Raw genomic sequence first — 14,585 nt, 5'->3', positions numbered from 1 at the left:
TTCTCTCTCTCTCTCTCTCTCTCTCTCTCTCTCTCTCTCTCTCTCTCTCTATATATATATATATATATCTTCTGATGGGTGCTCATATCCCCATTTTACAGATGAGAGAACTGAGGCTGAGAAGGGACTTGCCAAAGTATGTGGTGACCTAAGATCTGAACCCTGGACTGTCTTTCAGTAGCCCCGGCTACCTCATAAATGAATGTCCTCAGGCCCCTATATCTACAAAGTACAGCTCTTTGGCCTCTCACTAATTTCTTTCCTGTTGGCTGGGTCTCTCAGCTACAGAGGCCAAGACACTGGATTTGGCATTGGTGGTGCCAGGCTAAATGCAGGGCCAAGCCAGCCTGGTGCAATGTGCAGAACAGGGTGCTCAGACTCCAGAGTCCAGGTGGAGGGGTTGAGTCTACAATGCAGATTATCAGCCCCCGCCCCAGAGTCTCTGACTTGACAGGCTTGAAACAGGGCCCTGGAATGTGTTCTCCTCTCTCTTGGAGAGAGAAGAACAGTGACTGAGGACCAAGCTCAGCAGCAGCCTTCAGAAGAAGGTGGGGAGGGGAGGAGTTGGCAAACAGCTCCAGGAGGCAGTCAGCAAAGGCCAGGCGTGGATCAGAGGGAAGGATGGCAGGTCTCCCCAAATATATAATAGAAAGGGGGCCTCTTGGCCATGAAAGAGCCTTCTGTGTTACCCACAGTTCTGGGCTGAACACCCAGTGAGGCTCTCAGCTTTCTGGGATGCAGGGGGTTTTTTGTTTGTTTTGTTTTGTTTTGTTTGTCTTTTTCGTGACCGGTAAGGGGATCGCAATCCTTGGTGTGGTGTCGCCCACACTGCGCTCAGCCAGTGAGCGCACCGGCCATTCCTATATAGGATCCGAACCCGCGGCGGGAGCTTCGCTGCACTCCCAGCACCGCACTCTCCTGAGTGTGCCACGGGGTCGGCCCTGGGATGCAGGTTTTGAGATGGATGAAAGAACCACTGCTGCTGACCTCACCTTTCAGGCTGCTCCATCCTGGCCACATTGGGGTCACAGGGCCCCATGAGGGTCTGCCAGGCAGTGACTGCGTCCTCGGTGCCCTCAGTACTGGTGAGGATCAGGAGGTGGCTGGGTCCACTGCACATGTAATGTACCAGCTTCTCAAATGCCTCCTAGGCACATGGAGGGAAAACAGTGATCCCAGGCAGGAGCTGCAGGGGTCTGCTGAGGGTCAGCGATCCCATCCCATCCACAGGCTGGGAGGGGATCTGTGAGTAGTTAGCATGCCTGTGGATGCTCAGCCACTGTCCCTCCCCTGCCTGGCCACCTCTGCCTGCTGTGGTAATGACCAGCCTCACCCAAAGAACCAGAAAGATGAGACCTTAAATTGACTTGTTTCGAGTTGAACATGAGATGATTATAATTTAGGTAAAGGCATATAAAAGACCCTATATATGGAAATCATGTGGATGCTGGATAACCAAGGGGTGGAATATCGTTGAGATTTTTTTAAATCTTTTTTGCAATGCCTTGTGACCCTTCTTCCTTCAAGTAATACTCTGGTTTTCCTTAGCCTTCCCCACTTCATGTGGTCCTAGTTTGACTGACAACCATGATGCCCAACCCCCAACACACACACACACACACACACACACACACACACACACCTACCTTACTTGAGAAATGGGACTATGACCCAGGCTAGCTCAACCAGACTCCCAAGTAGGTGAGTCATAAGCAGAAACAAATGGACAGTGGCTGGATCTGAGTTATCCCACGGCAGGGTCTAAGGTAATATGCACGAGGCTTTGCTTCTGAGATCCCCAGACTGTTTGGGTTCCTTTTCTCCCTAAGCCCTTCTTGTTAAACTCTTCCTTCAATTCTCTTTCTTCAATTCTGTGAGTTATGGAGTATTTATCTAATAAATTCTTTATTTCATTACTTAGAGTCAAAATCGTTTCCTTGCAACCAAAGAACTTTACCTGATACAGCCTATGATCAATATTCCGAGTGCAAATTTATGACCTACTTGCTGTTCATATTCTTGTTCTTCATAATATTCAATGTTCTCTCAAGCTAATATGAATCTATAAACACAATGTTTGAGGAAGAGAAAGAAATGAGTGTGTTGAACGGATGGTGGCAGGTGAGCTCACCTCTCCAGCTTTGTGTTGGTAGAAAAGTCGCATTTCTGCCTCGGTCATGGTTCTCTCTTCATTTGTTAAAATGTCAAACCCAGCTTCCTGGATCTGTAAAAGATACATATACATTCTGAAAGGGTAAGTCAAGCCAAATTCACACTTGAGTTAGTTGAAAGGTAAAAAAATAAAGATAGGCAACATTAAAAGCTGTGGAGACCCTCATCCCCACAGTATTTGTCCCAATCAGATTTAACATTTTCATTTACTTAAATGGAGTTTGATTTACACCTCCTTAGAAGCCTTCTTTCCCCACTAGAACACTGCTATCTGATGCCCTATCCCTGATTATCCACCAGAGAGGACATGAGGACAGCCATGCAGGGTAAGTGTTGTCTCTCTTACCTTCATAATAATCTCATCAGTCTTTCCGTGGGCCACTGCATCTGGTTTAATGATTGCCAAGGTACAGGTCTTCTCTGATGACACTGAAATAAGCCAAAGGCTGGTGCTGTCAGACACTGGCATGTGAGGCCCTCAGAAGGCCAACCCAGGGAGCCTCTACCCAAGGCTCCATTGCACCATGTGCCAGGCACAGGCTTGGGCTCCTGGGGTTCCCTCCCCTGGCCTCTTAGCTGTGCTCCTGCAGACCTGGACTCTAGTGGATATACCAATCTGGCTCCAGACTCAACCTCAACCTGGCTGTGAGAGACAGAGTGGCTCAAAGAACCTAGGCGGGGAGGAGGAGGTACCTGGAGGAGGGGAGTGCTCAAAGACTGATCAGGAGCAGAAACCCAGAAACAAGTGAATGAGTCGGCCTGGGGATGGGGTGGGGATAGGGGATGGAGCACTGGAGAGGCGGCAACACGGGCCCAGCCACCCTCATCCTTATTACCCTCATGATTCTTGGCTTCTAACCACTGTCTGCCGTGTTCTCTCTCTCTAGTGGCTCCTTTGCCTTTGCTGCTTTTTACTTTTCCTGCCATGTGGCCAAGAATGGCTGCCCCAGGCCCTGGGTCTATGTGACTTTTCTTGATTCTTCACCTCCAATACGTACTACCAAATGAAGGCTTTAGTCCTCTCTGTCGCATTTCAGATTCTCCAGAGAGGAAGCCAGACTGGCCAGCTAATTGTTTTGAGCCAAGGCACCAGTCATACCTCACTGGCCAGCCCACTGACTAGCTGCCCTTGGGTCAGCGTCCAGTCCAGTCAGCTGTGGCAATGAGGGAGGGTCAGGGATCAGAATCCACTGCCTCAGCCCGCAGAAGCTGCAGGAGGTCTGTGTCTAGTCCACAAGTCCATCTCTACTGTACTCCTGCTTATATGGACTTGGCCTTGGTCAGTTTCCTACACTCTCCAAAGAATCAGTATTCCCCCACCACCTATTTTCGGCTTCTCACCCTTTACATCAGTTGTGTGAAACAGGACAATATCTGCACCGAAGGAGGGTTTTCTACTCTGAAAATCTCAAAACCATGTGTACTGCAAAGGTGTAAATCATTTTAAACAACAGGTCTGTTAACTTTTCTGTGATTACCATTTCTAACATGCTATGGACACTTAGACTTGAAGAGACTTACAGTAAATTCCATTATAAAATGACCAATTAACGAGATCACCTAGAAGTATAAAGTGAGAAGAGAAGAGACCAAAGCAGGGGCCTGGAGAGCTCCAGCTTGAAAGGGGAGCACGAGAAGAGAAGCCAGTGAAGGAGAGACTAAGGAGAGCCAGGGGCATAGACAAGAAACGAGAAAGGTCCTGACATCTCAGAAACCAGAGGAGAAGAAGATTTTGAGAAGGAAGACATTGTGAACATCATGATTCTGCAGAAAGATCCCATAGGATATGGACTGGAAACTACCTGCTGGATTTGGCACCAATAAGGCCACTGGTGCCATGGTTCCAGGGAGCAGTGGGCTCTACAGAGGCCAGGAGGCAGCAGGTTGGGCAGGAGTGGAAGGTGAGGGTGGCCCAGAGTGTGGACAATGTCCAGGAAGCTTGGTTGTGAAGGAGAGGAAGGCTAAGGGCAAGCGCAGGATTGTTTGTGGTTTTCTAGGTGGAAAGACTTGATTTGGGAGGAAATCATGGAAGAGGGAAGAGAGAGGACATCATGCGTAACAGGAGGCAACAGATGTTTCCTGCAGAAGCCAAATCTCTGATTTTCTTTTCATACTTGACGTCTCCTTGCTCTCCTAAACCTTGCCTCCTTCCTTGCTGGAATCCAACTCAGACGGTCCTTATCATCCGCACACGAGAAAACAAGCCTTTCTACTTCATGCAGTAATCAACATCATCATCATCATCATCATCATCTTACTTCTCTTGTCAACTCAGTTCCTGAACTTAATCCTGGTTTCCCCCGGTGTCTCAGTTACCACCAAGAGACGCTTCCCCGCACGGCCTGTGTAGCTGCGGCTTCCCTCACATGGCCAGGCCAGGCCATGCTTCTCACGTAAAAGGTCAGGAAGAGCCACGATGCCAGGAGTGTAAAATTCTTGAGTTGATGCTTGGGGAATAAGGGAAAGATGGTGTAGGACTCGGTAGAAGGAAGCTTTTCTGATGTTTCAGAAAAAGGTGAAAGAAGAAACTTGACCTTTTTAGCTCAAATAAGGACTAAAGAAATACCAGCACCATTACTTTAAATTATTCGTGTCACTACCCTCCATTTTATTAAATGGAGCTTTTCCTTATGCCTGGTAATTGCCATGAAAGTCACACATTATATTCGAACATGATCAGAAAGCTGTGCCCAAGATGCTATTAAAGGGCAGAAAGGAGATTTGACACAGTTTGTTTGAAACCAGGTGATAAGAGACAAAACATTTTATGGTTTATCTTCCCAGAGTTCAGATTGATCGACAAGCTGATGACTCATGTATTTAGAGCACACATCAAGCCTGGTCTGCTCTGCCTTTTTGCTTTGCTCATTGGTTCTGCACTCACCCATGTTCTCATCTTCACCATCGTCCTTTATGTGGGGAAAACATTCATCTTCATCAGACAGAGCCTTGTCTTTAATCTAGTACACATTGGGCATGAACACAAAGTAGTTAGCTAATTAAAATTACCACTAACATCTTCAAAAACCTGCAGAAACCAAGAAAGTAAGGGTCCAAAATACAGATTTAAGAAACAGTCAAGATGATCAGAGTCCTGTAAACTTTACAAGATCCTTTTCAGTAGTTGGGTGATGGTGGGGGTGGAGAGAGAAGATAAGCAAATAAATCCATGCTGATCTTAAGTTTTAGATTCTGCCTGTTTTCACAAGCATTATGTAAAGACTAAGGAAAAATAAAGAAGAAACAGAGTCAACAAGAAGACAAAGAAAGAATGGACATGCAAGTAAATATTAAGCGATTGGTTATACAGTGCAGAGAAGTAGTAAAGAGACAGATCATTTTCCCCTGGAGGAGTCACATGAAAATGTAAGCATTTGCAATTTTCTTTTCTGGGGGAAAATGGCCAGTTTGGGGGGGGGGGCAAAAAATATGATTTGATTCTAATCCATTCTATAAAAATAGAGCTCTGCTATTTGGAATGGAACATGAAGACTTGAACAACGAACACTGAACAGTGCTAAGGTGCACTTGGCAGAAACCCAGAGCACCAGGAAATATTTTTCCCTACCTACGGTGTGTCAGTTTTCAAAGGCAGCCAGTCACTTGTGACCAACTTGCAGTCTATGTTATCACAGAAATAACTTATCAAAATCATAAGCTATAGGGCCAGCCCCGCGGCTCACTCGGGAGAGTGCAGCACTGGTAGCGCCGAGGCCGCAGGTTCGGATCCTATATACAGATGGCTGGTGCGCTCACTGGCTGAGCGTACGTGCGCGTGGTACAGCCCACACTGTGCCAAGGGTTGCAATCCCCTTACCAGTCAGGAAAAAAAAAAAATCACAAGCTATGCTGATCCTATTTCTCATAGTAACAAAAGGATTAATTTTTTTATTTTTTATTTTTTAAAAAGATGACCAGTAAGGGGATCTTAACCCTTGACTTGGTGTTGTCAGCACGACGCTCACCCAGTGAGCAAACCGGCCATCCCTATATGGGATCCGAACCCGTGGCCTTGGTGTTATCAGCACCGCACTCTACCGAGTGAGCCACAGGCCGGCCCACAAAAGGATTAATTTCTAAATTAAGGAAATGAACCCTATGGAATCACAAGTAAAACCTGCAGGAATGTGATGGGGTGGGTCACTAGAAGAGATTTCATCCTGAGGCTGTGGGGAGCCTGGATAGCTGACTCTCACCCACTACTGGATTCCATGACTTTATTTTCATTTCTGAATTCATTGTCTATTAGGATTTGGAGTGTGGAAAGGGATATGGATAAAAGAACTTAAATATAGGGCTCTGGATGAAGGAGACCAGTTTTAAAAGGCTTCAAAATGCACATGTCACCGTGGGCACTGTGCACTCTCCTGAGCCTTCCATGAGGAACAGACTCAGCTGGGACTTTTGTGAAGCCTTCCACTGACAGCTCCAGGAAAATTGGGGCATGGGGATGCTGCTGGCCTTGCCGCTGGTGCACACTTGTGGGTTTGCCGCTTGTGGAAGTGATCTCCAGTTACCACTTTCCGTTCTCTGCCTTCAGCCAGCACCTTCTTTTCGGCCTCCAGCTGGTCTAGGATGGTTTTCTGCAGCAGTGGGGCATTCGCTCCTCTAACCACGGCCACCAGTTCTCCTCCCTAGAATACATTACAAACCACATGACATCCTCTTTGCCAATACTAATCTCTTTAAAGAGACCTCACGTGTTCAGGATTGTGGCCACGGTAAAGGTGGCCTGCAGCCTCCCCAGGCCTGCAGCCTCCACCATCCACTTCTGGTGTGGGGCAGGCACCTCTGCTGCTGCCTCCTGGGGCCCCTCCCATGGCAGGAGGTTCTCACTTCTGCTCTCAGTTCTAGAATGATTTGTCTTCTGATCTCTACCTTCTACCCCATGCCCCTCCTCTCAAAGCTTCCTTCAGGGCAACCAGCAGTTAGTTAAGGGAAGAACAGTGCACAATACATGGCTTATTCACTCAGCAAATATGTATTGCATACTTACTATACCAAGCACCATGGCATAGGCAAAGATTATAAACACTAAACACGGAAAGACATAGTCGCTGCCCTCAGTGACTGGGGAGTAGAGTGGAGAGGTGGTCATGCCAAAGAAACAATTACAATACAATAAGATAATTGCTTTAATAGGGTGCTTGGAACTTGGGGCAAGAATTCCCAACACCGGCTGGGGTGGTCAGGGAAGACTTCACAGTGGAGGTGGTATTTGGGGTGAACCTGTGTTTTCTGCTTTAACTTTTTCAAAAGTCTCTATGTGTATTACTCACAAGGGAGTGAATCTGGAGACGGAGAAGTTCACATAGGGTGGGTCCTCCGTCCATTTGCATCCCACCACTCAGTGGACCACCGTAGGGTTAGAGATTATGGCCCGTGTTCCCACATAGCCGGTTATGATTTATGCTTTAATCACTACAGCTCAAGCATCAAATCATGTGGTAACAATACCATTTCTGCAACTGGGCCCTGATGTCAAGTGTGTTGGAGTTCCTTCATCTCTGAGTTCCCTGCCACTTCTTCCTCTCTTTCTCCCAACCATGTTTCATATTTAACTTTGGTCTCCCTACTAAAAGCCAAACTCAGTGTTTTACCATAAGCTTTCAATTAGTAATACTTGCAGTGTTGAGGCCAGGAGAACAACCCTGGCCTGGCCATCAGGCGACCCGGGTGAGTAGATGCCACTTTCCCTGACTCTACAATGAGGGGCTGGGCTGGGTCAGGAGTAGCAGAACCATCAGTTGCCTTCAGGGCCTGGCAGGTGTCCTAAACCTAGGAAGCCAGGTGTGAGGCAGTGGGCCCTGAGGGGCATGGAGCTGAGCCACGGATGTCATCCAAGAAGACATCCAAGTTGTCTTCTCAAAACACTTGACTTTCCTTAATAGCCCCTCTCATTTCTGACTTTCTGTAAACACATCTTCACACTTTATGATTAAATAAAAGTGAATGCAGAGCTTTTCTACCCCATAAAGAGTATTTATTTTTGCTCCTTTATGGAGCAAAGGATAGAAATCTTGAAACCCTGTGCTCTGAGAGCGAAACCTCAGTCAAGACTGTTCATGAACCAAGAAGGAGCACGTGCATTTGAGTGACTTATTTTCTTTCCCCATGTACATTCAGTCAGGAGGCTGCCCCAATCAACAGTGACTGCCAGGAGCTGCGTCACTCACCTCCTCTGAGCAGGGCCCTCGGGCTGACCCTAGTCAGGGGCCTGCATCACCACTTCTCAGGGATGGTCTGCGTGTAGCCCCACATAATAAAACTGTCTAGGTGAAGCGTCAGAGGAAATAGCATCACTTGTTTGGATCAATGAGACCTCTTTGTGGCTCCCAGAGAGAATTAATGCCAGTGACACGTCCATCTGAACTCTCATGATTTGCAGCCATGAAATGGTTCTGGTTCTGAAAATGTACTTACCGCGTAAAACAGAAAGGTTGGCTCACACCTCCCTCGATATTTTTCAAGGACATCAAGACAATCTGCTTCCGCCTAAAGAAAACAAGCTGTCAGCAGACTGCATCCTGGACGCAGCTGATGACTGCTTTCACGGTGAAACCCCAACCTGTTCTCATGCTGCTCCTTTCAGAACTGTCCTGTTAACATTTTGGTAAAAGTTGTGGACAGCGTAAACAATTAAATGAGGAGGAAACAAAAGTTTTTCCTGCTCCCCACCCAGCTCCTCCACTGGTCCAAGGGAGCTCCGCTATCTACCATCCTTCTGCAGCCATGACTGCCAACACCAGAGGTGAAACATCCTCAGGGGTTGCCATCATTGCCTGATAAACCCGCTGTACGTGGACATAACGGATCCCCCATGCAAGCCTTTCTGCAGCACACTCTCTACAGAAGCACCAAACTCACTCCCAAGGGAGGACTCCTTGAAGTCCTTGCAAAATCCTTGAAGTCCAACTTCTTGAGAGATCAAGGTAAATTCCATTTTCTCTGAACCTCAAACCCATGCAGCATCTCAACAGTGTCTCTTGCACACTTCTCTGAAATGTATTCCCGTTCCCATACATTAATCCAAGTAAATGTTTGGTAAAAGTTCCCCTTTATGGAGCAGAGGATGGAAATCTTGAAACCCTGTGCTCTAAAAGTGACATTTCAGTCAATAGCATTCATGAGCCAAGAAGGAGCATGTGCACCTGAGTGAAAGGTGTCCCTTCCCTTCATACAGCATCAGGAAAGTGTCTGAGCCAAGAGTGACTGTAGGAGGTGAGGGTGGGGAGCAGGAGCCTCCATATCTAGAGAAATTATAAATCATCATGACAGATATCAACAAAAATCCACTGTTGAAGCCTTTTCAGTGCTTTGAAGAAGGCAGCTCACAGTTCTTATTCTTTACTATGTAAAAATTTTTAATTGTTATTGCAGTGTTGTATGACTTTTTGCTGAGAGAGAATCTTACTAATGCAAAATGCAGAAAGTCCAGTCCAACCTCGATCCTCATCTTCTGGAAGAGGCTCACCACAGGTTTGCAGGGGCCACACCAGCCTTGATAGACGTCAACAACTGCACAGAACCAAGAAGCAGGAATGTTTAGCAGCCACCGGTGCCACATCAGGCAAAATGGATATTTGAATTTTAACACTCTACAGTCTTGTGGATGGAGGCCAAGAAAGGAATTTGGGTGGAGACAAGAAAAAGTCCCTAAAGACGTAGAGGGCCCTGTATACAGGTCCACCAAGAAGGACAGGTTCAATCCCCTAAGGAAAAAAACTGGGGCCCAATTAGCTTAAAATCTCTGTGCAGTATTTGTACTGATAGTTCACCCATCATTTCTACCAGCTTCTTCTCCCCTCTTCTACTCTTTGTCTCTGAGAAGAGTGGTGGGGACAGAGGCACACTTCACAGGGTTAGAAGGGCTGGGGATGAGGGATGGGAGGGCCCGGGGAGGAAGTGTGTGAAGAGTTTGGCTCTGAAAGACAGGAGCAAAACAGAGAAGGCACCTGGAAGCAATGGCAGATGATACGAACCTGTGTGTGTGCATGTGTGTGCATGTGTGCGCGTGTGTGCGTGTAAACCTGAATAGACTTTTGCATGTTTGAAGGCAGATGAAAATGAGCCAGCAGAAGGCAAGACTTCCAAGAGGACGGTTGAATTGGAAGAATATTTCTGCCAGCTCTAGAAAGAGGGAAAAGCATATGCGTGTGTGTATATTTTCCTCCAGACTGCCTGACCTGATGAGAAGGGGCCTTCAGTCAGCAAAGGCCTTTGAACCACTTAGAGCAGGCTTAGCAGAGAGTCAGTGCTCAGTAGATGCCCGCCACAATCACACAGGGTGCTTAGCAGGGTGGTGGGCACACAGCAAATTCTCAAAACATTATAGGATGGTTGTTTCATCACTGCTGTTAAAAAAATAGAAGTGATGGTTTGTTTCCCCCTGGAGTCATGTTCTAGTTGTCCAGACAAGAAATATTAACAAAACAGTTAAGCCTTGGCACCATCAGAAAGGCTTTATAATCCCTCGAGTAGTAGAGTGTGGCAATACTCACGCCCACACAACTAGATCAATGTGACCAGCATTTATTTAGCACCCACTAGGCCCCAGGCCTGGGCAAGTCTGTTACAGATGCAAGATGAAAAAGCAAATGCTGTTGTGTTTAGAGTCCATGAGGAAAGCCACAGTAGCACCTTCACTCTGTGAGGAGAGGTGGGACAAAGACAGGTACCACACCTAGCTGGGTGTGTGCTGAAGGGGTTGAGACAGAGCCCCACCACAAGTGCCCTAGGGACTCCTGGGACGAAGTGACCACACAGAGGTTCAGGAAAGATTTCATGCAGAGGTTACTTTTGAACTGGGCCTGAAAAGGAGGAAGATTTCTTCAGGTCATGATGGGGCCATAATATTCCAGGTAGTAGGAACAACACGGATAAAGTGGCAAGGGGGAAAATGTGTGGCATTTTCAGGAAGCATGTTAGAGCTCAGAACACACCTCAGGAAACAGAGGGCGAGGGCACTGGAAAGACAGATTTGAGTCACAAGAGAGGGAGGGGGGCCTAATGTTGAAGTCATTTGGGAGGAGGTTGGCGACGGGAGGGATAAGAGCAGATACAAGCAGACTGAGCAGGTACATTTATGGATAGAAGGAATGAGCAGACACAGAGAGAATAACAGAGCCCAGAGATGTGTCGAGTGAATGAGAAAGAGAAAGGACTAGTGGGTGAGGTGGGGGTGGTACGCAGATTCCAAGACGGCTCCAGGGATCCCTGCCTCTCGGTTTTCATTCCCTGTGTCATCCTCTGCCCAGAGCATGGGCTGGACCTAGTGACCAGCTCCTAATGAGTGAAACATGGCAAAAGTGGTAGGATGTCACTTTCAAAATTAGGTTAACAAAAAACTACGACTTCCATCTTGTGCTCTCTCCCGCAGAGTCCTGCTCTGGGGGAAGCCAGCTACCATGCTGTGAGTAGCCTCATGGAGAAACTGATGGCAAGAAATTTATGTCTCTGGCCAGCAACAAGTGGGGACTTGAATCCTGCCAACAGCCACATAAATGAACTTAGAAGTGGATTTTCTAAGGTCTGTCAACAGCCACATACATATATGAGCTTGGAAGCAAACTGCGCCTAGTGAGCCTTGAGATCTCCCGTCTGACACCTTAACTGCACCCTCAGCCCAAGGCACTCAGCTAAGCCGCACCTGGATGCCTACATCTGTGGGATAATAGATGTTTATTGTCATAAGCCACTAAGTTTGGGGGTAAATTATTATCCAGCAAGAGATAAGTGACACAAAGGGGACAGGGAGGAGGAGACCCATGGCCATGGACGTACTACTTCCTAATGATGGTGCAGTTCCTGGTTCCAGTCCCTTCTGATGCCTGGCTCTCCTTCCATCCTTTAATTTCCAAGAGATCCCCATATTCTTTCCAATACATTCTCATTTTATGCCTCAGGTAATTAGAAGAGGAGTAAGTTACTTAACACCAAACAAGCCTGAGTACAGAAATCAGCTCTATGACAAAGGAACCCTGTCATCTGACTATACCAACTCATTTCCTGAACTAAATTTACTGATGTTCAAGCCAAATATATACAGACACAAAGAAAATGACCTGGTTGTTCTGAGACTCAAGGCTGTAGGAAAATGAGGCTCACTGCAGCCCTTCTCTTCATAGTTCAACGTATCATTTAACAATTTTGAAAAGAATGGATCTGAAAATTATTTTATTTTAAATTACCAGTTAATCCTTTGGAACCGAGCATTTCTTCCCAAAGTTCCTGAGTGCTGATGTTGACCTAAAGCCAAAGAGGATCAAATGCTGTATCACTGAAGGTACAAATGGGGAAACAAATTAATGTATTTGCTCTAGATCTCTCTCTCTCTCTCTGAAATACTTACAAATACAAGTTGTCTTCTCTCCCCAATCTTTTTTTTCTCCTTTCCTCTCTTCCTGCTTCCCTCCCTGGGAAAAACCACTATCCTAAGAATGATGTGTACTATTCTTGGGCATTTAAAAAAATAATTTTACATGTCATTTGTATAGAAACAATATATAAAATTCCTTTTTGTCCTTAAAATGTACATAAACAGTATCATACTGTAGGTTTCCTTTTGCAATTTGTGTTTTTACTCAATATCAGAAATAATCAAGGGTTGAATTTATTGCCATTCATTCACATTTTTTCTCTTATCTACAGAGTTCTGGTTTATATTAGATATGAAATACAAGGAGAAATACACATTATCCTTCTCCATAAATAGTATACATTTTTGTATATTGGTCTTTACTTTAAAACAATTTCAAACTTACAGAATTTGCAAGTACAATATAAAAAACATTTGGGGTTTTTTTGTTTTTTAGTTATTTGAAGGTCAATTATCAACCTGATATACCATCACCTCTTGCATATTATTCTACATAACCACAATACAATCATCAAAATTAGGGAAAAAACCACTGATATATAGTTACAGCTTAATCCTCAGACACCATTCAAATTTTACCAGTCATCCCAATAATTTCCTGAATAGCAAAGGACCTAACCAGAATCGTGTGCTAGATTTATTTGTCCAGTCTCTTTAGTCTACTTCATCGGGAATGGTTCTTCAGTCTTTCTTTTATTTTCATGACCTTGACACTTTTGAAAACTATATGCCAGTAGTTTTGTAGAATGTCCCTCAGTTGATGAACAATGATGCTCCTCCTGGTTAGATTCAGATTGTGCATCTTTGGATCGGGGAGTGTTAGAGACACTGAAGAGTGCTCCTCTCCTTACATCCTATCGGGTGATGCACAACTTCTGTCTGGCCAGTACTCATGACGGTTCACTTTGATCACAGGATTAAGGGGGTCTGTCAGGCTCCTCCACCATAAAATTATTCTCTTTCCCTTCACAACTAATAAGTTTTTGTAGGGAGCTACTTTGAAACTGCAGTATATAAATTAAAAGACCATGAAAATTGCCACTTGTTCTTAGTACAGGTCTGCTAAGTGCTGAGTCCCTTTAAAAGAATAGGATGCATTATTTGCAATAAGTGACATCTGCAAATCTTCTATTAAAGGTCCCTCTTTTTCAGGAAGCTTACTCCTTAGTTTTTTGTTTCTATTTTAAAAAAGAAAAGATGAAGAAAAAGAGAAAAGTCTTCTTGATGCTTTAAATGAGGTATAAGAGAGTTGGACTGATGTCATGACGGGCCCACCACTACAGTCCTGAGGAAAGCGATAGAAAGCTTCAGAAGAACCCCTACCTTCACCCACAGGCTCAGCTGTAAATCACTGGCAACTCTCTGAGGCACATGCACCAACTGTGTGGCCAGGACTCTTTGGGTAGTTGAAGAATTTCACCCCTAGGAGCAGGGCCGAAGCAGAACAGTGTGGGAAATATCTGGACTTCACTGAGCCCTGCATTTGGTAGGGAATGAGAGGGGAATGGGTGGCACCTTTTGACCAGACTGTTTCTTGATATGTACAATTTCTGTCTGTCTCAATCACAAAAGGAGCCCAAAATAACCTTGCCCAGGGAGAGCACAGAGTTCCTGGGTTGGTGGACCCTAGGTGCTGGTTTCAAGGAGTTTACCTTGTGGAGAGGTGACGCTTACAGAGATGCATCATTGTAAGTGGAGAGGGCATGCCGTGCCCCCTCCTCCCTCAGCAAACGGGAACACATACTTTAATACTGCATTGTACTCAGAGCTCTAAGGATACACATGGAAAAACAATAATACTGCTAACAAATGTCATTACTTCCAAAGGAGACATTGGACATAAATACCTCAAATGATCATCACATGGGCAGTGATATTAGAGACACCACAGACAGCATTCAGAACAGCCTGGAAGTGTCTAAAGGCATCACATCACAACAGCTCTGCAGGCTATGTATTATCCCTCCTGTTTACATAAGGGACGTGGAGGCTCAGAGAGGTTGAGGAAATAACTCACACAGCATTAAGTGGTAGA

The 14,585-nt window shown here is 45.7% G+C and overlaps 1 protein-coding gene across 2 annotated transcripts; it reads right to left on the bottom strand.

Annotated features, from left to right (window-relative positions):
* Nucleotides 1-879: 879 nt before the first annotated feature.
* LOC103583048 (thioredoxin domain-containing protein 6) lies at nucleotides 880-13,913 on the bottom strand. Of its 2 annotated transcripts, none has more exons than XM_008564466.1 (9): nucleotides 13,874-13,913; nucleotides 12,363-12,420; nucleotides 9,587-9,690; nucleotides 8,596-8,667; nucleotides 6,690-6,806; nucleotides 5,057-5,132; nucleotides 2,519-2,601; nucleotides 2,132-2,224; nucleotides 880-1,147 (listed from the first exon to the last, which is right to left on the bottom strand). In XM_008564466.1, exons 2-9 carry the CDS (start codon nucleotides 12,385-12,387, stop codon nucleotides 989-991), a joined length of 729 nt encoding a protein of 242 aa, XP_008562688.1. In that variant the 5' UTR covers nucleotides 12,388-12,420; nucleotides 13,874-13,913; the 3' UTR covers nucleotides 880-988. The 2 variants fall into 2 exon arrangements, with proteins under 2 accessions (XP_008562688.1, XP_008562689.1); XM_008564467.1 differs by having other exon boundaries at nucleotides 6,720-6,806.
* Between the last annotated feature and the right edge of the window lie 672 nt (nucleotides 13,914-14,585).

This window comes from Galeopterus variegatus, unplaced genomic scaffold (genome assembly GCF_000696425.1).
Source record: "Galeopterus variegatus unplaced genomic scaffold, G_variegatus-3.0.2 Scaffold19307, whole genome shotgun sequence".
Taxonomy (NCBI): domain Eukaryota; kingdom Metazoa; phylum Chordata; class Mammalia; order Dermoptera; family Cynocephalidae; genus Galeopterus; species Galeopterus variegatus.
This window is presented reverse-complemented; position numbering and strand designations above follow the sequence as displayed.